We start from the raw sequence: 22,705 nt of genomic DNA, 5'->3' as shown, positions 1-22,705 counted from the left end.
AGTGAATGCCTTGAGAGGATAAGTCACTCAGGCACTGGACTACTTCCCTTCTCTGAAGCACCTACAAATCTTCGGCTCCAGATCTCCCAGTAGAATTTCAGTTTTGCTTCCCCAGGTCCATGCGACTACCAAAACCTCTGCTCAGTTTCCCTGTTTCTTAGTAGCTATTATCTGCTAGGCTTCTCAGCTTCTTTATCCATGGTGTTTTATGAATCGGCCTTGAGGAACTGCCCTAAATGTAAAATCTGCCTTGAATGTCTGATTCACCTCAACGGATTTTTTTTTTCTCAATTTCTTGGCTCCTTAAGTCTTGATTGCCTTAGGACCCTCAAACAGATGTCACTTGTATCTTATCCAGTGTTTATAGTTGTTTTCAGTGGGAGAATAATGTAAAATGAACAGGTACTTTATTACTGGAAGCAGACCTATCCATATCCTTCTTTTAAACTTGTTTTTACTCCAATAGATTATAAACTCTCAGAGAGGAGGAAATATGTCTTATTTTCCTTTATATGTCTACCATTTCCTCAGCATGTTCCATAGTGTCTAGCTTTTAGTGGTACATGGTATTTATTGAATGTATGAATCAACACATAAATAAATCAATGAATGACATGAACATCTGTACAGGAAGCTACTTGAGCAGTAACCTTAGTTATCACAGTTTTATTATATATTTCAGCAGGTGATTTGTCCCTCCTCCCAGAAATCTAGACTTCAGCAAAGCATAATAAAGCCTATAGACACCTGTCTTCAGCTTAACAAAAATATTCTCAGGGTATATACTCATCATGGAACTCTTGTGCTTGATGTTAGGATATAAAGAATAAAACCTCTTCTCAGCCCTCCAAAGACCCATGTAGTTTGATGATAAGACAAGAACCCAAACATATCCCAGGGCTAAATATGAATGAATGAATATATAACAGAAAATGAATGTATGACAGGGAAGGTGATAGATTTTGACTGAGAAATATGCTTGTGGGGAGGACATTTCTAGGAAGGAAACAGACTGAGAGAAGGTAGGAAGAGCAAATAGAGGGGCACACCTAGGAGCTTAATTCCACTGTGGCCTGAGGATGTGTAGGGGAGGAGTTTGAGACAAGTGAGCAAAGCTAGCTTCGTGATGTGAAGGGCCTTAAATGCTCATCTGAAATCTTGCACTTGCCTTGAGAGGCGGTATGAAGCCACTGAAGGCTTTTGAGCAGAGAAGTATTGCAATTGGCTCTTTAGTGAAGAGTGTTAGCTTAGAAACTTTGTAGAATACCTTAGAAAGAAACAAAATGGGAAATGGAATAACTATCTTCCCCTTGGCTGTCTTTTCCACCCAACCAGGAACTAAACACCATGCTCCACAACACCCAGAGTCTGGAAAATAACTTTCTGCTCCATTTCTGAAGGTGCCTGATTACCACAGCCTTAATCTTGTCAAGAATCCACAGTGGCTAGTTTCATTAATAAGTCTTCCCTGCAAACCTGGCCTCTCCACCAAAGTGGAACCTGTTTTCCTCCTAGACACACTTCTTGATGATTCTCACCTCTACACATTTACTCCCGACATTCACCCCTTAAGTCTATTTCAATTTCAACACTCCTCATAAAACACTAGAAGCTACTTCTCCCCTCCCTTCCCTAACAGATGTCGGTCACATATCTGCTTCCTAGGGGTCCTTGGGCTCCTTCTCTAGGAGCTTCAGGCTTTGCCTCCTTAAATAGACTGTTGATCCCTCAGGAAAAGTGTTTGTGAATTGTACTTAAAAATTGCTCACCACACTATCAATTAGGAAGAACTATCAGTCATTTTTTTCCTCTTGGATTGATTTAAAACTTTTATCATTTTTATTTAAAAACAGAAGATAGAGAAACATAGAAAAATGAAAAAAATGGAAGGAAAAAATAGCCTATAATCTCACCCATAATTTTTCAATTATCAATAACATGTGGTAAATATTTCTCTAAAATTGAGACGTAATTTTCTTTTCTTTCTTTTTAAAAAAATATATTTGTAATCTTACTCTATATATACTTTAGTACCTTTTTTTTTCTCTTGGTAGTATATTGCAGTGCTTTCTTCTATCTTATTTCACGATTCTTTAAAAATACTATTTAGTGTTAGCACAGAGTTTTCAAGAGGACATATCAAGGAAAGAAAGATTGGATCTAATCTCTTCCCTCGAGTATCTACTCATCTAATATGCAGCACACCGGCTTCAGGACTGTTTTCAACTGCTGACTTCACCATATATGATCTGCATGATATTTAATTTCTCCAAGTCACAGTTTCCTTATCCATAAATGGAAGGGTATATCATCTTTTGCCTCATGGCAATGTGGTAGAATTAGAGGAGCTGATGCTTGTGAAGTCCAGTGCCTGATACATAGTAAGCACTCAAAAAGTGTTGCTGCTATGATTATTATCAATAAAAGAAAGAATGTGTGAGGACACTTTGTAAAGCACTATACAAATATCAGGGATGATTACTATTAAGAAGGCATCTGATTCCTGGAAATAAAACAATTCACAAGCAGCTCAAAAATCTGTTAAATGTACACTCAGAAAATCATAGCTTAAAAACAACTCTAGGTCTAATTGTATGGTTCATTGACCACAATCTGGAATTTTCAGCTTTCCCTGCTTGACTATCAGCATTAAGGTGGCCCTTGGGACAGTTCAGTGCAATGAAGATTAATTACATAGGCATTTTACTGAAGTTTTGTTATGGTGAAATTTTTTAATAACTTGGATGTCATATTACTCTGCCATTTTAGTCCAATATGAAAGAAATTTAGTCAAGTGAGAGGACAATAAGAAATCAGCCGAGGTTTGGAATAGAAAAGGAAGCAGTGTATTTCCATGACAACGATCTTGAAAATAGAATATTGGTACTAGAAAAGATTACCTGAGAGATTTGGTCATATCTGGACTCTATAGCTTCCTAGCTTTGTGACTTTAGGCAAATAGTTTAACCTCTTTATGGTTCATCTGTGAAATGGAAATAATAGTACCTGACTTTGGGGAATATGGTTATGAATTTTGAATAATGTAGGTTAGATTCCTGACACCTGGTATATTGTAGATGCTCATTAGTTATAATTGCTATCATTAATGAAGGCTGGATTAGTTTTCAAGCAGGCATACTGGAGCATAGCAAAATTACAGCATAACAGGTAGAGATTTAATGTTGCTTTAGAACAGAGGTCGACAAACTACAGCATGTGACTAAATCTGGCCTGCTGCCTGGTATTGTAAATAAAGTTTTATTGGAATATTCTGCATTCATTCATTTACATATTGTCTATGTCTGTTTTCATGCTTTATAGGCAGAGCTGAGTAGTTAAGACAGAGATCATATGGCCTGCAAAGTCTGAAATATTTACTGCCTGGCCCTTTATAGAAAGTTTGCTGACCTTTGCAGTTAGATTCGTTTGCTTATACAGCACCCCTAGCATCATAGGGACACTAAAAATGCAGTTTGTAATGATTATTATTTCAGATGTGGAGATCTCATCTGTAATAATTCTCAGTGAGAGAATTAGTTTCAATACAGCAACATAAATAATTTCTCAGGAAAGGAAGGAGAAAATACTTTGTCAAGTTGATTGTTCCAAAGTGATTACACTCATATCTCTACTTACTTATTAGATGAACTGCTAACTAGCTGCTAATGCAGTAAATGTGCTTTAGTAGTTAGAAAGCCCATATTTCCACTAAGTGAATTGCATCGCCACTAAATAAATAATTTTATTTCTTGCAAACCTAATCTACTTTATGTGTAGCTCTCATTGAAGACTACCTCTCAGATTTCAAGGACTCTGGATTTCCATCTTAGCTAGGTGGCTGCTGGTTGGCTAAACATTGGAAAGACGAGTTAAAAATGGCTATTTCTATCAAAATAAAAGGGACATTTCTCTGTCGTTGTGGTTTGCAAAAGTACTTTGTGCTCCCTGACATACCCTGCAATAGCAGTTCTCAAACATTTTGGTTGGTTCTCAAACTTTTTGGTTGGTCTTTGGACCCCTTTATACTCTTAAAAATTATTGAGAACCTCAAAGAGTTTTTGTTTATGTGAATTATATCTACCAAGACTTACCATGTTATAAATTAAAACTGAGTTTAAAAAGTACTCATATTTTATATCATGTTAAAATAATTTTAAAAATTCCATTACATCATAACAAAAATAGCATTTTTAACAGAAGATAATATTTTCCAAATTTAAGAAAGTCAGAAGAATGGTATTATTTTTTTACATTTTTGCAACTTAATTTAATGACTGGCTTAACGGAAGACAGCAGGATTCTCATATCTGCATCTACATTCAAACTGCTGTGATATCAGGCATTGTGTAGCTCCTGGAAAACCACTGTATATGTATGAGAGAATGAGAGTGAAGAAAGAAAACAATGTCTTAGTATTATCATTATGAAAATAGTTTTGACTTCATGTATTTCCCTGAAAGGGTCTTGGGACCTTGGACCACACTTTGAGGACTGCCTACAGCATCCCTCTCCTTCCTGGCTTTCTACTTCCCTGAAATACATGAGGACATTACCAAGTCCTCCACATCCCAAGACCAATCCAACTGGTATTCAGTAATACTCTGCCCTGAAGATCTGACACTGATTATTTGTGAGTGAGTGAGTGAGTAAGTGTGTTGCCTTGGGTAAGTCATTTCACATCTCTGAACCTCAATGTTCTCATCTGTAGAAGAAGGCACTCTTTCTATCTGAGGTATTTGGATACTGTGGGTTACCAGAATTACTGCAAGAGGACTGGAGATCCAGATCTTCTATAACTATCGTCTGAATTGGATATAGCACATTCACCCCACGTAGTCATACTGAAATTTTTCAAATGCATATAGAAACTAATGCTATCATGATACTAATTTTTTTTAAATTAGGAGCTTTATTTATCTCAGTGGCTTTTAGTCATGATATATTTTCTTAATTAATCGATGTAAGTTCAATCATTAACATGTAGGTAGCTACAACATCATTTAATGCTAAAAGCTAGAAAGAGGTCTTCCTTGAGAACTTCTGGGAACCATTGTTTCCAGCGGTGAAATAATTGCACTATTTTATTCTGGTTCAATCACAAAAATACTGTAGTCGATTGCATTTTCCAGAGATGGCCACCACAATGTCCACATGCTTTTCTACAGAATGACTTTGCCACTCCCCCATCAAGGTGTGGAGCCTAACTACCCTCGCTTTGTTTCTGGGCTGGTCTTATGGCTCATTGGTAACCAATAGAATGCAGCAGAAGTGATGATGGGTGACTCCCAAGGCTATGTCAGAAAAGGCTATACAGCTTCCATCTGGTTCTCTGGTATGCTCTTTCTCGGAAAATCCAGCCACCATGTAGAGAGAGGATGACTAACCCAAGACCACCACGTAGGTACTCTGCCTGACCAACCCAGCTGAGTCCAGCCTTTCAGCCATCCCCTGTGCCAGGCATGTGATAAAGCTATATAGCTATATTGGACTTTCCAGACAAGCTCTGCCATGAGCTGAGTATCATAAATGACTTCTGTCAACATCATTAGGGGTTGAAGAATTGCCCAGTTGAACCCTGCCTGAATTTCTGGCTCTCAAAATGATGACATATAAAATAGCTGTTAATTTAAGTCACTAGATTTTGAGGTGGGCTGTTATGCAGCAATAGATAAGCAGTACAGTAGTAATATCTTTAGGTAAGTCATTGAACATATCAAAGCCTTTGTTTCCTGAAGAGGTTGTGCGAGATGACCTTCATGGTATCCTCTTGCTCCTTAATTCTACAACTCTACTCTCTTTCCACCCAAGGACATTTACCTTCCAGTCCAAACTGGAGCAATGGCCTTTTCTTTGCACTGAACAGGGCCTGCTCCTCTCTGTTACTAAGGAGTCTAGGCAAGATATCACCACATTATGAAGGACCTGGGGTCTACAGCACTGGGGCATTGAGGCTCAGCAGTGACAAGGGCCCTAGACAATTAGCGCAGTCAAGGGTGGAAATAGCCATCTAGACCACATTAAACACTACACAGGGGCTCCTTCAGTTTTGTGACCAGTGCATTTGAATGACGGGAAACTGTTCAAACACCTTAGAGTCAATGGGCCACTAACAAACCCCCGAGTCCCCTTGCACTGCAACATAGGTCAGTTAGAGGATAAATTAGAGGTCTTTAAGGGACTGCTAAGAGAAAAGAAGCCATTATAAGCCATTAAGTGAGTAGCTTAACACTATTACACACTGACTCAGTGGCTTATAATGGTACCAGGAAAGATACTACAAAGCAGTTTGGTGAATTATTTTGAAACTTGGGGATAAGATGAAAGATAAAGAGCATAACAGTCACATGAAAGTAATGGTTAAAAGCTTACACCCAACTAATACCAATGCACATTGCAGTTCCCAGCATCTAGCTCATTTTAATGTCGAAAGGTCATAATTTGTGAAAGTTTCACATGATCTACTCAGGACGCTAAAAATATTCAACTACAATTCATTTGTAAGGATAAAGTTTTTCCTGATATCCAAAGGAAAAATGAATTACCTTTTTCAGGATATTTTGATTATACATCACTTATTCTATCATGACTATAGTATTTTAAAATCATTTGTTATTTAAATTTATGTTTCATTTAGTTAGATGGCGAATTCCAAATTGCAGGTACAAGAGTGGTTTAAAGTATATCCTTTCTCCACAACCTGATGCATGCAACAAAAGTTTGGAAAATGACTGATGAGTCAGTGAATAAATGAACAAATTAAAGAGTAAGTGAATAAATGAACAAATTAAATTAAAGATGGAATTAATGAATGCAAAAATGGGCTGAGTATTTTTGTAAGTGAAAGTAAATGAGCTGCTGCTTAAGACTTTATGGAATTGCTAAGACACTGCTTTACCTTTTCCAGCCTAATTCCTGTAAGCAATTGTTTGAAAAAGTGGTGCCACATCTAAAAATCCCCTGTTCTTTAGTTACCTAGGGAAATGGAGTCCTTTGTGAATACAGTTATTGATATGATATGCTTTCTGATTTAAGGTTATGGTTGTTGGGAAATCATAAATATATGGTGAAGATACCCCTTTCTTTTTCAAGGGGTAGAAACTGTAGAACTTTTTCTATATACACAGATTTACATGGTCTGTGACTGGATAGAAGTTGTGAGAGATAATAGAAAGGATTCAGATGAGAGTCAGAGGGCCATGGACCTGAATCCTCAGTTTCAGCACTTATTATCAGGATGTGGTGGCCATGAGAATGTGCTTTGTGGACCTCTCACTACAGGGAGTGTCATTGACCAAGGGCCCTAGCTATTGTGCTCAAAATCCATCCTGCACTTGCACCAAGGCCAGCCTTTCCAAGGGCTGCTCCCAGTCAGTAACTGCATGTGTAGGAGATATAAAGCAGGCATGGGAGGCATGAAACTCTCCTGATGGCCAGTGTTGACTCTAGAATTCCTCGATGGCCTTGCTGAACCTTCTTTAGACTGTATGAAATTCCAGGGCACTGCCACTCACCCTTCTTTCCCTCTCTCCTTTACTCGTTGTCAGATTTGCATTGTGTCTGTCAGCTCTCCCAGACTTCTTCCCTGTGTTCCTTATACAGGCATTTTTCCTAATAAAATTATTGCCTATTTAATCCTGTCTTCTTGGTGTCTGTTTCTTAGGTTATCTGGACTAACACATGAAGTGAACTTAGACAAATTATTTCATCTTTGGATCTGTTTTCTCATCTTCAAAACAGGGTTAATAATACCTTCTGCATGTAAGTTATAAGAAGAATAAATGTGATAATGCATGAAAAGTTCTTAACCTTATACCTATCAAATATAGGTGCTTAATAAATGTTATTTTTCTTCTCTTTCACATCTTCTCTTTTTCCTTTGAAATGTCCCTAGCAGTGGGGTTAAATCTTATTTACCTGTGCACATATGACTTGTGGCATTTGGGAACAAATGAAATCTTGGTGTAATAAAATGGCCATGTTTTAATTATAGCCCCTCCTCCATATCATTAACTGCTTCTCAATTTAGGGAAGTCTTACTTTGAAGACCTCTTTGAAATCTTTGGTCTGTTCAATAATGTGGGTTGAAAAAGAAAAAAATAACTGCAGGGGAAAATCTGATTAAACTTTGTGTGCTGGATTTATTACTTCCTTTAATAAGGTTAATGCCAAACACTTTACCTTGTCATCCAATTTCCGTGCGTTGAATGCAAGTTCAACATAGTCGTCATTGCCAGATAATTCTTCAGCAATCACCTAAAGGAAAAAGCACACATCAGCTGCAGGAGCAATTGAACCACTCAGCCCAGGAATTCATGAACAAATTTAGTTCATATTTGGTCCAAAAATCAACAAAGACTGTCATTAGGTAAAGAGTTTTCCATAACTGAACATGGCACAGCATTTGCAGGTATACAAGAGAACTCTCTAGAATAAATAACAGTAGATAACTAGGTTTCATTTATGCTGAGCATAAGAACATAAGAGATGGGGCAAAAGCTGGAGGAAGATATATTTGGAGCAGCAGTTAGGAAGAGCTTCTCTCTTTAAAGAGCTTTGGATGGCACTTACATAAGTAAATATATATTATTTTCTTTGGGAAGTTACAAAGAAAAAGGAGCAGTAACATTTCTTCACTGTTTTGAGTCAGACCAACAAGGGGTAGGGAAAAAAAAGTCTCTATGTCCTTTGCAGACTAATGGTTATATAGTCATTAAAGAAATGTTCTAAATACCATTTTTCAAAAAGACTATCACTGGGCTTTCTGAACTGACGAGAGATAGGTAGCTAGATAGATGATATGAATGAATAAGGACCTAAGCCCTTAACTCTCAAGAACAGAGAATTCCTGACAAGGATTTTGGTACAAATGAAGAGATAATATTATATAAGAGCCTCTTACATAATAAATCACTTTCCAATATTTAATAGTCAGTGACTCTCAAAGCTTTGGAGCAGAAATTGATGGGAAAAGTCAAGAGAAAAACAATAACAACAATACAAATCTAGGGACCGGTCTAGTTGCATATAGGTTAAACCATTTATAATTAATGTTTAGGACTTTACCATGCATTCAGAGGCCATAGCATGTGGATATCCTTATTAAACTGGTTATGTCAAGATACTGAGTTTTAATTCAATTTTATCTCTATTCTATCTGAGCTCAATTTTTCTATTATGAGTTGTGTCCATCTGTTCTGAGTACATACTGGTAGGCACTGGAAATTTTTATTTTATACTTAATATTAAGGTGAAAAGGTTGACTAAAGAGGGAAATACTCACCCCCTAAAATGTGAGGAACTAAGGAACTAAGGAGTAGAAAATATAAGTCTAGATACACAGTAAAAAACTCAAAAATTGCTTGATAAACTAGAAACTATTCTATTTAAATTTTTTATTCGGTCCTCTTTTGTCCCCTATCACCTTAATGCCTGTTACACTTCACTTGAAAAATGGTCTTTAACTATTTTGTGGTCACAGACACTTTTGGAAAGAGGATAAAAGGTATAATCTCCATCTGCAGAAGCCTAGAAAATTTTACACATATTTTCAAGTGTTTTCCAAAAGCTAATAAAGCCACTGTTTTGACCCAAAGTTCCAAGATTAAGTGGAGTGTTTAAATATTTAAAACTAAGAAGGAAATAAATTTTCTCTGGGATGTGTTTAGGAAAATAATATCAAGATGTCTTAGAGAAAAGATGGCAAGGTGAGGTTTTGTTTCCACGGGAAAGAACCATGGCAAATCTTATACCTGGGTCTACCACCCATGGCTTCTCTGGGTTTGTGGGTTTTAGGAGTGAGCCTTTGGTTTGGGTCTGTGGCTTTTCAGAACACCAACGGGGTCTTCAAAGGCCATTTGAATGATTTGTTCATGATTGAACATGGCAGTCAAGAAAAAGCTTTGACATGACTATGTCATTTAAAATATTCAAGCAACAAATTCAGGTAAGTTATCGTAAGAATGGTCACAACTTTCGCCACTGCGAAGTCTTTTGAATTTTTCCTTTAGAAACAGTCTAAATTTTATTTTAAAAAATGAATGTCATTTTCCAGTTAAAAAGAAATGTTCACAGAGCTCAGGAGGTTGGCCTCGGCAATTTCTCTTCCTAGCAATTTCCTTTTTTCTATCATTTTTTTTGGTCCACAAATCTAACTAGTTAGACAACTTGTTCTACCTTTCTCAAAGGCTCTAATAAAAGATGTCAAAGATTCGAATATATGAAAACTTAAGATTTTATTTAGAAGCACTTCCAGCATTGCCCAATAGGACATTCTGCAATCACAATCTGCACTGTCCGACATTGTAGCTGCTGGTCACATGTAACTATTGAGCAATTGATATGTGGCTAGTGTGACGAAGCAATGAATATCTGCTTTTATTTAATTTTAATAATTTTATTTAAGCTTAAATAATCACATGTGGCTACTGGTTACCAAATAAGACAGCATAGCTCCAAACTATTATATTAAAGAAGAGAGTTAAATGCTGGGCTCTCTGGACTTTTGGTAACACACCAAACCTTGGATTAAATGTGATTAGAGAAAATTTTTAATTCTCAGAAAAAATTAGAGGTAGGGATAGGTAGCTTTGATGATTTGAAAACTCCACACAATCCCATTTTCTTACCGTTCTCGACAACTCCATCTTTAGCTCCCACTGAAACCTATATTGCAAATGCAGAAGGGCTTAGCTTAGTAGACATGAATGGCTTCAAGTGAATGGCCTCACTTTCAAATCCTTCCACCCCTTTTTTCCTAGGGGTGGAAAGGTCAAAATTGTATTGGCAAGAAGGAGAAAGAAAGAAAGAATTTAAAAGAGTGTGACTTAGATAGCTGAGCAGTTGTGGCATCAACTCCCAATAGCCACAGGGTCTGCTTGCCACACATCTAGTTCATCCCAAGCAGCTACAACATGGCCCCTGAGCGGATGGCTGCCTAGGGAGGGCTCACCGTGATGGAGGATTTCCCAGCCGTGTTTCCATGCTTCAACAAGGATTTGGACAGCTTTCTCTGGGAAACGATCTGCACAGAAGGAAACAAAATGTGGAGATACTGGTCATACAACTGCAGGTCTACTTTTTAACAAAATTCTGCGTTCACAACTCTCCTTGAAATTATGACATCTATGTCCATTTATTTTCCAAGGTTTTTCCATGAAACTCCTAAATATAGGTTATTCCCTTTTTCTTCTTGTAACATGTGATATAAGAGTGAGTGTGTGACAAATTACAGATAACTCAGTCAATTAAGAGGTGGCTTAATTATTGCTGAAGGATTTATATCAAAATTAGATGGCAAATGTTGAATATGTACATTAAGATAAAGTAGATGAAGTTTCAGAATGATGTCAAATTAGCACTAAAAACTGTGCAAAGCTGGGGGACGAAGTGCAGGGAGGGAAAGAAACCCAATATCTAAATATACATCTTCTGTATTTATTACCTCTAAAGCTCTATTTTTAATATATTCATTAGAAAGCTATAAAGTAAGTCATCAGGAAACTGATGCTCAGACAAACCAGCACGAGTAACTGAGGTCTTCTCCATGATTTAGTGTCAATGCACAATGTGTAATGACAACTAAACTTGTTATTATATTACAAGCTATTAAAAATTATTATTATATTAGAAGCTATTCTTAGCAGAACCTCCCCCCCTTTCTTCCTTTCTAGGAAAAGAAGTATGGTGATGCACTGAGGCGCTGATGGGTATGCAACTCATGATTCCTAAAGGAGAAAAGTTTGGAAGAATCAAGTGAAAGCAGTGTGCTCTTGCCTAGGGAGAACAAAGTCACACATTGCTGTAGGTAGCTTCTATCTAAGGTGACCTCCAGTGATCCTCACCTCCTGGTATTCATGCCATTGTGTAATTCCTTCCCCTTGAGTATGGGACAGATCCAGTGACTTGCTTCTAATGAACAGAATACCACAAAAGTGATGGGATATCACTTCTGAGATTGTTACCAATTGGCTGTGACTTCTTTCTCGCTCACTATCACTATCTCTCTCTCTCTTTCACACACACACACACACACACACACATCCCGAGTGTTTGCTCTGGGGGAAGCAAGCTATTATGTTGTGAGAAACCCTAGAGGGCAGTCCATGTGGCCAGGAATTGGATGTCTCCAGTCAGTAGCCAATAGAAATCCCAGGCCTGCCAACAGCCATACAACTGAGATTGGAAGCAGGCTCCTCCCCCAAGTTGAGCCTTGAGATATCTGTGCCTTGAAAGAAGCCTTGTGAGAAACCCTGATCCAGAGGACATAGCTATGTTGCTAGCCCCCTACCCTCACCCCGATTCCTGACACATAGAAACTGTGAGATAATGTTTATTTTTTAAAAGCTGTCAAAATCTGGGATAATATTCTATGCAGCATTAGGTAATGATACCCATATTTACAGAAAGAGAGGCAAGGAGATCACTGTGAAAGCAGGGCAACAAACCCATTCTCTGAAATCCTTATATATTTTAGTTTCTGTGTTAGAGCAATGACAATTCTGAGCATGCTAGTGTCAAATGCAAAAAGTTTCAGAGAACTTTCCTAAGCCAAGCAGATTTAAAGATCCTGAGGATTAGTTGGCTATAATCTGAAGAGGAAAGAATATTTCTGTAACGAATCACCTGGTAATACTGATGAAGATGATGATGATGATGATGATGATGATGATGATGATGACGACGACGAAACAATGACAATGACAGCAATGGGAACTCCCACTTAAGGAGCACAAATTATGTGGCAGATGCTTATTCACTCCACACATATTTACTTAGCTCTCATTGTATGCTGGACTTGGTGCTAGGCACAAAGAATAAAGAGGTAAGTAAAGTCAGATGCAATTTCTGACCTCATGGAGCTTACGTTCTAGTGGGGAGATAGGAATTAACCAAATGGTCAAATAAACAAAGAAAACTCATCACAAAGCTTAGATGCATTGGCCATGTGGAGAGAGTAAATGAACAGGTGGTGGGGTGAATGAGAGCAGACCACTTAAGAATCTCTTTCTATGACAGTCCAGGCAAGAGGTGATGGTGGCTGTGGAGATAGAGAGAAGAAGCTGTATTTATGATATATTTAGATGTGAAGTAGTCAGAACTTGAAAATGGATTGAATATGGAAGAGAGAGGGACACATCATAAATGCATCATTGGATCAGATTGTGCCATTCACTAGATAAGGGACATGAGAAGAAGACATTAAGTTTGGAGGCAAAGGACATGTATTCAGGTTTGGGGCAGAAAACAGAATGGAATAGGTTGAAGAAGAGAGAAAGAGGGAAGGAAACTGAGTAAGCACATGAAGATGATTCTTTCAATAAATTTGGCTATAAAGTGGGGAAGAGAGAGTGAATAAAATCTGAAGGGAATAAGAAATTGAGTAAGGTTTTTGATTTTGTGGTCACTTTATTGTTAATTTTACAGCCCCACGAATTTTATATTATTAATTTCCTTTCATAGATGAGGAAAATAGGACACAGAGTTTAAGTATTTTTCCCAAGGCCACAGAGACAAGACGTAGTGTGGTAGAGATCTGAGCACAGGTCTGACTCCAGAAACTAAGATCTAGCAACATTCTAACTGGTAAACAAACTCATGAAACAGAGTCAGAAAATTTTCACAGCTGGATTTTCACTCTTTGTGTTTGCTTTTAAGCCCTGAATCCCATGTCAGTGTGCTTAACCCTGGAGAAGATTGTAAAGAAATAATCACATTAAATCTCAAGAATAAAGTAATTTGAGATACCATCTCACATCTGTTAGAATAGCTATTATCCATAGGACAAGTAATAACAAATGTTGGAGAGGATGTGGAAAATGGAACACTCATACACTGCTGGTGGGACTGCAAATTGCTACAGCCACTATGGAAAACAGTATGAAAGTTCCTCAAAAAATTAAGATTTGATCTATCATATGATCTAGCAATCTCTCTACTGGGTATTTACCACAAAGACTTGAAAACATATATCCGAAAAGATATACACACACCGAAGTTCATAGCAGCATTATTCATGGTGGCCAGGAAATGGAAGCAACTGAAGTGTCCTACATTAGATGATTAGATAAAGAAGCTGTGGTACATATATACAATGGGCTATTATTCAGCTGTAAGAAGAGATGAAATACCGCCATTTGCGACAACATGAATGGACCTCGAGATAATCATGCTAAGCAAAATAAGCCAGACAAAGTTGAAAACTACATGATATGTGGGATATAAACCTAAAAACAACAAACAAACAGGACATACAAACAGAGGCTCATGGACATGGACAACAAACTAGTGGTTATAGAGGGTAAGGGGGAAAGGAAGGAGAGAGGTAGATGAAATAAAAGGGATCAAATATGTGGTGACAGAAAGAAATCTAACTATGACCGGTGAACACACAGAGCAATATATATCTATATCTAGATAGATAGATAGATAGATAGATATAGATATAGATATAGATATATGTCTTACTGTTGAATTGTACACCTGAAACTTACTGGATTTCATTAACCAATGTCACCCTAAATAAATACATAAATAAATAGATTCACAAGTAAATGGAGGGAAAAAAGAATGAAGTAAATCGAAAGCCTCAGTGAAGGGCACTGTAGCATAATGATTAAAAACACAGAAAATTTAAAGCTGGCTATCAATAAGACAGCATTTAAAAAAAGGGAATTGGCATTATATCCCATAGTTATTTATGAGTTTTTGGAGCAAGGGCTGGGGCCAAGCCTCTCTCCCGAGCAGAAATGCTGGCAGTATCCATTGTCCCTCTGTTGAGCCCTCCCCACTCCCAGTGTGCAGACTCAGCGCCATTGTAGCTGAGATATCATTAAACTGGATAACAGAGCTCTTTTTGCCCAGAGGATTCCCTAAAACTACCCTCCACCAATTCGTGGCCCCACTCAAGCCACATCCAGGTGAGTCCTCAGAGACTCATGTGTTCCTTGCTGAGCAGTGCCAGGACTCACACTGGTGGCAGCTGGCCTCAGTTTCTGGTGTGGTTTCTTGAGGCAACTATAAGCACAGCATCTGTGGATTGCTTGCTGATTCTTAACAGGTGGCCCCAGAGGGGTAGAGGCTTGGGCTAAATTTGGCCTGCAGCTGAACCCCTCTCAGGACTGTGCCACTGGACACCTAGTAAACAAAATCTGCACTAATAAGACCGGGAGACTCAGGAGCTTTGCTTAGTACATAGAAACAGATACAGAAAGGCAGCCAAAATTGGAAGACAAAGAAGCAGAAACCATATGGAGAGAACAGAACAGAGATCCAGGAATAATGGAGTCAAGCAATCTAACAGATGCAGAGTTCAAAACATTGGTTATAAAGATGCTTAATGAACTTAGGGGAAGTATAGGTGAATTCAGTGGAACTTTAACAAAGAGATAAAAATGGAAATGGAAATTATAAAAGGGAATCAGTCAGAAATGAAGAACACATTATCTGAGATAAAGAACATATTAGATGGAATAATCAGAGTGGATAAAGAAGAGGCTTGAACCACTGATATGGAAGATGGGGAAGCCAAGGACACTCAATCAGAATAGCAAGAAAAAAGAAACCAAGACTCTAATAATAATTTAAGGAGCCTAGGGGACACTATTAAATGTAAAAATATCATAGGGGTACTGGAAGGAAAACAAGACATTGAAGAAGTATTTCAAGAAATAATGATGGAAAACTTCCCTCACTTGGTGAAGGAAATAGACATACAACCCCAGGAAGCTCAGAGAGTCCCAAAAAAGAGGAATCCAAAGAGGCCCACATCAAGACATATCATAATTAAAATGCCAAAGGTTAAATACAAAGAAAGAATCTTAAAAGCAGCAAGATAAAAGCAGTTAGTTACCTACAAGGGAGCACCCATAAGATTGGCAGCTGATTTCTCAAAAGAAACTATGCAGGACAGAAAGGCTTGGCACAAAATATTTGATGTGATGAAAACCCAGGGTCTACAACCAAATATGCTTTATCTAGCAAAGCTATCATTTAGAGTTGAAGGACAGATAAAGAGCTTCCCAGACAAAGGTAAGCTAAAAGAATTTATCACTACCAAGTCAGTATTACAGGAATTGTTGGAGAGACTTCTTTAAGAAGAAAAAATCATGTATAAAAAACATGAATAAAGAATGGTAATAACTACAGTCCTATCAACAAGTACCTCAAATGGAAAAGAATTAAGTTCTCCAACCAAAAGATAGAGTGGCTGAATGGATAAGAAAACAAACCACCTAAATATGCTGCCTATTAAAAGACACACACAGACTAAATGGAAGGGGATGGAAAAAGATATTGCTTTGATAGGCCTAGAGGGTATTGGGCTGAATGAAATAAGTCAGATAGAGAAAGACAAATATTGCATGATTTCATGTACATGTGGAATCTAAAGAACAAAATAAACAGCAACAACAACAAAAGCAGAAATAAACTCATAGAACAGAGAATATTTTGAGGGCCACTAGATGGGAGAGGGGTTGGAAGGGACAGCTAAAAAGAGGCAAAGGGTTTAAGCAGTACAACTCGATAGCTGTAGAACAGGCATGGAGATGTAGAGTGTAGCATGGGGAAGATGGTTAATTATGTAATAAATAAGTGAGGGGGAAGAAGGGTTCTAGATTTAGTGTGGTGACCGCTTTGCGAGTTATGTAGATCTCTGGTCACTGCACAGCTGAAACTGGTAGACTATTGTATGCCAACTATAACTGAAAAAAAAAAAAAAAACCTCACTGAATTGTACAATGTAAAGACAAGCAACTAATAGTCTATTATATTTTAATAAAGGCGGGGGAAAAAAGAAATGGGCATTTGGGTATACGAATGGCTAATCCAGCAGGCAATTAAATTTATTTTACAGCCTCCAGGCCGCCGACTCAGCTCCAAAGAATGAGTGATAATTAGGTTTTCAAACCTTTCATTGTAATAGTGATTGACAAACAATGATGTTGCCATTGGTACCACAGTTGGGCAGAAATAGTAGGGATGCCCAGCTGGAGCAGTGATCTGTAGAGAAAAGCCTATTTGTTGCAAATCCCACTTCTCATGCTTGCTTTGTTGCAGAGGAAGCAAACGCATCAGGCTTAGAAAGGCTTTAGGTCTTGTCAGAGGATGAGAAAGAGTGACAAGAATTCACTCTGGTCCCAGCTGACATTTGAGGCCAACAAATAGCCAGCTCTGCCTGGCATCAAGCTAAAGAGGGTGTTCTTGTCAGAAGTCCTCTAATTTGATTCTTTTCACCCTTAAGTGGGGTCACAGCTGCAATTCTTAGCAAAAGGGTGAAGTGGAGGGGGAGGAAGTGAAGTTAGAATACTCTTTTTAGCAAAGTTGGACCAGAGGGACCTGATCTGCATTCACACATAAATCTGAGGAGGAAGTGCTTCTGTGAAGTGGACAGTGTTCTAACAGCATGGATACTCGTTTTTCAGGAACGTCTATTGTTTCATTAAGATGAATGGGAACAAAGCCAGGAGAATAAAAAATGTTTTGGCCTCTGTTTCAACAAGTGTATGTATATTCAGCTGAATTTTCTTTCAAAATCTTTCAAAACAGTCATTTTAGAGACTAGACAGTTATTTTGCATGAGAATGCTTTTACTGAAAATATCTTCAGACACTTTCTTGAAATTGCTTTAAGACTCTGTTACAACAACAAACATGTACTGAACACTTCTGTGTGCCAGGCACTGTTCTGAGGTTGCAGTGATGAACAGATTAAAAACGTCTTTATAATACCTGACGGTCACATCTCTAGAAGCCAGAAATGATAATCCCCAAAGCATATATCAGAGAACTTTCATTCCATAAAGGTAAGTACATATTGTAAAGAAAAGCCTTTGTGTAGTAAGTCTGGAAATCACTGGATTAGAAAAGGTTTGACATCTCAACTGCAGGACATCAATAGAGCTTTAGTGGCAAATCCTCGAGGACAACCGTGTGGCGAGCATTCCCTGCACTTGTTTGGTCTCAGCATCCTTTTGTCAAGCAGCATCTCTAGGCATTCTGAAAATTACTAGTACAATGACTACTACTACTGCTACAGCTAACAGCTAAGGTTCCCTGATGGTTCATTGTAGCAGACAGATCCCTTCTGGCTTTACTATTGCAGAGCTGGCAGACATGTCTTTGCCTGAAGGTTTTCTCTGGTATCCACGCCTGCTGTCCACAGTCACAGCAGGCTGGAAGTCAGGAGGATTTACATCCTTGGGAGAGGACCTCAAACACTGATGATTGTTGGTACAGAAATCCCCCAGCTCCTTTGTCTCAGGGGTGAGGGTGACTCCACAGTGTTCGTTCTACACAGTCACCTGAGTTTCCCCAGTAGTGATTTGTTAGACAATGCACATTTATTTTATGGGCTGCTTTCCCTCTCCTGTCTTACTTCTCCACTCCCCTTCTGGTGTTTTTTCACCTCCCAAATAATCTTTCTACTGCCTGATCTTTGTCTTCTTCTGGAGGAAAACAAACAAAACTTTTACTCTGTATCAGATAATGTGTCAAGTGTTTCACACACATTATCTCATTTACTGTCATTTAATTAACTCTCTGTTGCCCCCGAATAACTGAGACAAGAGAAGCAAGGCTTAGAGAAATTTAGGAGTTTATCTAAGGTCACATAGCAGTATGGACTGAATTGTGTCCCCCTCGTTTTCTTATGTTGAAGCCCTAATCTGCAATCTGACTATATTTAGGGACAGGGCCTTTAAGGAGATAATTAAGGTTAAATGAGATTATAAGAGTAAGGCCCTAATCCAATAGGACTGGTGTCCTTATAAGAAGAGAAAGATATCTGAGATCTTTCTCAGCATATGCACACAGAAGAAAGACCATGTGAGGACACTGAGAAGGCGGCTAGCTGTCTGCATGCCAGTAAGAGAGGCCTCACCACAAACCAACCCTGCTGTCACCTTGGTCTTGAAATTCCAGCCTCCAGAACTATGAGAAATAAATATCTGTTGTTCAAGTCATCATCAGTCTGTGGAATTTCATTATGGTAGCCCTAACAGAATAATAATACAGACAGCTTATAAGAAGTGAAGCCAGGATTCATTCCTTTGTTAAACAAACATTTACTGAGTATTTATTATTGGCTGGATGGTTAAGAATAAAATGATGACACATGGTGGGCAGGTGTACTGCCTTTTCAGAGATAGTCACACAAAACACATGTCAAATTCCAACTCTGCAAGGGGAAGCAACATCATGCCATGAGAGGGGGACTGGTCTGGTCCAGGAGGGCAGGTAAGGCATTTCTGAAGAAATTCTCCTGACCCAAAGAGGAGGAAGAGGAAAATCAAATAATCAGAGAGAGGTGAGATGATGCTTTGGTGGGGGAAGACAAGGTACAAAGTACATATGTGAATCTGAGGAGCAGAGTGAGTATGAAGAACAGAAAGACCTCTAATTTATCCCCAGAGACTAGGCTCTTGGCCATGTTGCACCTAGTCTAGGTCTTTAGCAAGGTTGGCTGCAGTGGACAAAAAAAATGACCCTCGAAGGATGTCCATGTCCTAATCCTTGAAACTTGTATATATTACCTTATCTGACACACATACAAAAAGGTCTCTGTAGATGCAATTAAGGGTCTTAAGATGGGAGTTTTCCCTGCATTATACTGGTAGACCCTAAACGCAATCACAAGTGTCCTTATAAAAGGGCATCAGGGGAAGATTTGATGAGGCACTTGGAACTGAAATATGAGAACAGGCCAGAGAGAGATCTGAAGATACTGGATGTTTGCTGTAATGCGGCCACAGGGCAAGGAACGCTGGCAGCCACCAAGGGTTAAAAAGGGAAAGGAACGGAATCTCTCTAAGCTTGGCCTTGCTGACACCTTGATTTCATTTTGCCACCCAGAACTGTGAGAGAATAAATTTTTGCTGTTTTAAGCCACCATGTTTATGACAATTAGCAGCACTAAACATGGGAAACTAAGACTGGCTTCGCACACAATCGGGTTCAGAGTCCCAGGAAAAGAAGCAGTGATGTCCTCAGTGATGGCTAATTTTAGGGAACTCCCTACCATTCCATTTACCATCCTAAGATTTCTGGGAAATGTCACTTCATCTGGTAGAAATCAGACCTGCTAAAGGTAAATATTATGCCGGAAGAGCCTTCTCTTGGTGTTCTCTCTCCATGTCCTGGTTGCCTTGCTCCAGTGCCGAACCGAAACACCCATGATCTTGTTTGAGCACAGAGTAATTCCTGAGAATGTTGGCCTCTTCTGTGTACTACCAATCAAAGAAAGCCTTAACAATATTTTAAAGAGCATAAAAAAAAAAAAACAACCCTTCAAGGACTACGCTTTTTCTTCCGCCTAGGATTACTTGCACCCTCTCCCCTCAATTGACAAATTGTATTCATTCTTCAAGGTTCACATTAGAGGTTTGGAAGAGCTGCTGAGGTACAAGGAAAGCGAAGTCATCTGTGGGACTGAGACGACCTCTTCCTTTGCTCCTCACAATGTGTCTTTCCCTCCCAGACCCTATCTGGCCCTGCCCAGCAGTAGCAGCATGGCCTCGCAAATTGTTAGGGATGCAGAATCTCAGGCCCCAACCCTGAACCTACTGAATCAGAATCTGCATTTTAATGAGATCCCCAGGTGATCTGCATGCACACGAGAGTTGAGAAGCACTGAGCTAGAACGTGAGAGTTGCATGTGAACAATTTTAGTACAGTACGATTAGATTAAAAAGATTTATAAAAAACACTTAATCTGTTCTGCTTATTTAGATTTTTTATTAATAGGTAAAGTTGTAAGAATTAAGAAGGTACAATGCTGAAGCTTTCTCAGCCATTCAGGGGAGAGGATATACAACATGAGTGTGTGTGTGTGCCTGTATGTGTGTATACATTTTATGTAAAATCAGCACAGTCCTCTCTCCCAGTGGGGACACAAAAGACCCACCCTAGGGAGAATGATTTGGAATGACAGAGGCATTCGGAATGACAGGGGCAATGGGTAATCTACTGGTTTGGGCTTCCTGTCTTAAGCTTTCTATTAAGCAGGGTTCTAATTACTTCAAGTGTAATTATAGGCTTTTATCCTTTCTCTGACTTCATTAGCAAGGGATAGAGTGGAGGGAGAGTTTCTGAGAGGGATTTAGGACTACTGTGTATTAATTATCCACCTTTGCCTCTGATGATGGGAGTAAGGTCCCATCATCACCACAAATTACCTGGTTCAGTTATTAGTCAGAAGCCACCATCCCTACCACCACATCCTCACCACGTGGCATCCAGGAGAAAGAGGAAAGAGACACAGCTCCAAACAGCCTAATGCCCAGAGTATAGTGTTTTGGCAGGTCAAGGGCACAAGACATCTTTTCAACCATCACATTTGCCAGGCTGTGACTTGTCTTCGGTGAGGTTGGCAACCAAATATTAGTAGTCCATAGGACAGAGGAGAAGTAGAGAAAATCTTTGACCAAACTTCTTTTTTTTTTTAGTGAAAGAAGCAAATTCCAGCTTTGAGGTTGTTAGACTAAGGTTATTTATTTATCTATCTATCTATCTATCTATCTATCTATCTATCTATCTATCTATTTATTTAGAAGTGGGGGAAGTAGATAAGAGTAAAGGCGGTCAAATAGACTATTTTTATTATTACCAGTTAATAGGTGAAAGGAACGGAGACTTAAAGATAACTAAGGTCGCATAATTATTAAAGAATCATAATAAATACTACTTCGAGAGCACTTATTGCCAGGTACTGCTCTAATGTGCCTTATGTGTATTGATTTATTTAATTTGCATAACAGCCCTATGAAATAAGTGTTATCACATGCCCATTTATGAATGAGAAAACTGAGTATAGAGACTATATGATCTTGCTAGGGCTGCCATAACAAATTACCACAAACTTGGTAGCATAAAATGACAGAAATTTATTCTCTCATGGTTCTGGAGGCGTAAAGTCTGAAATCAAGGTGTCTGCAGGGTCATGATCCCTCCACAGGCTCTACGGGAGATTTCTGTATCTTGTCTCTTTCAGTTTCTGGTTCCTGCCATTATGCCTGGGCTGGTGGCTAGATTATTTCAGCTCCTTCACATGGCCTTCTTCTTTCCTGTATATGTCTGTTCTCTCTGGGTCTTTTATAAAGACACTTGTCACTGGATTTAGGGCCCACCTGAATGATCCAGGATGATCTCATCTTGAAATCTTTTACTTAATTAGATCTTCAAAGACTCTTGGTCCAATAAAGTCATGTTCACAGATTCTGGAGCTTAGCATGTAGACATATCTTTTTAGGGCCACCATTTAGCCCACTACAGAAAGGCTTAGTAATTTGCAGAACTGGGATTTGAATCCAGTCAGTCTTCTCCCAGATTTTTTTTTACTCTTTCTGCTTCCCATAAATGACAGAGGCAGAACTCAATCAAAGCCCTGTGCTAAACTCTACCAGATATATGAAGTGATTCACACTCATGGAGCTTACCAGAAAGGGGAGGTCTCTTTCACTCAGGCCACTGCTGAGAACACTTAACTGGCCCCCTAGCTTCACTCTTGCTATAAAACATCCAGCAAGAATCACACATGAGGTTTGATTTCTCTCAGTATATTTTTTGGCTATGTCTCCTTGGGCAAGGGAAACAAAAGAAGAAATAGACAAATGAGACTACATCAAAATAAAAAGCTTCTGCACAGCAAAGGAAATGATCGCAAAGCAAAAAGACAACCACGGGAAAAGATATTCATCAACGATACATCCAAT

The 22,705-nt window shown here is 38.7% G+C and overlaps 1 protein-coding gene across 3 annotated transcripts in view; it reads right to left on the bottom strand.

Moving 5' to 3' along the window:
* CPNE4 (copine 4) overlaps window positions 1–22,705 on the bottom strand; it is a 415,982-nt gene that overhangs the window by 116,147 nt on the left and 277,130 nt on the right. For all 3 annotated transcript variants that reach the window (XM_006907248.1, XM_006907247.1, XM_006907249.1), the window contains 2 exons: window positions 10,949–11,020; window positions 8,179–8,253 (listed from right to left, as the gene is read on the bottom strand). In XM_006907248.1, the coding sequence (XP_006907310.1) occupies window positions 8,179–8,253; window positions 10,949–11,020 (147 nt within the window). The remainder of the gene's footprint in view (window positions 1–8,178; window positions 8,254–10,948; window positions 11,021–22,705) is intronic.

This window comes from Pteropus alecto, unplaced genomic scaffold, assembly GCF_000325575.1.
Source record: "Pteropus alecto unplaced genomic scaffold, ASM32557v1 scaffold92, whole genome shotgun sequence".
NCBI classification, from domain to species: Eukaryota; Metazoa; Chordata; class Mammalia; order Chiroptera; family Pteropodidae; genus Pteropus; species Pteropus alecto.
This window is presented reverse-complemented; position numbering and strand designations above follow the sequence as displayed.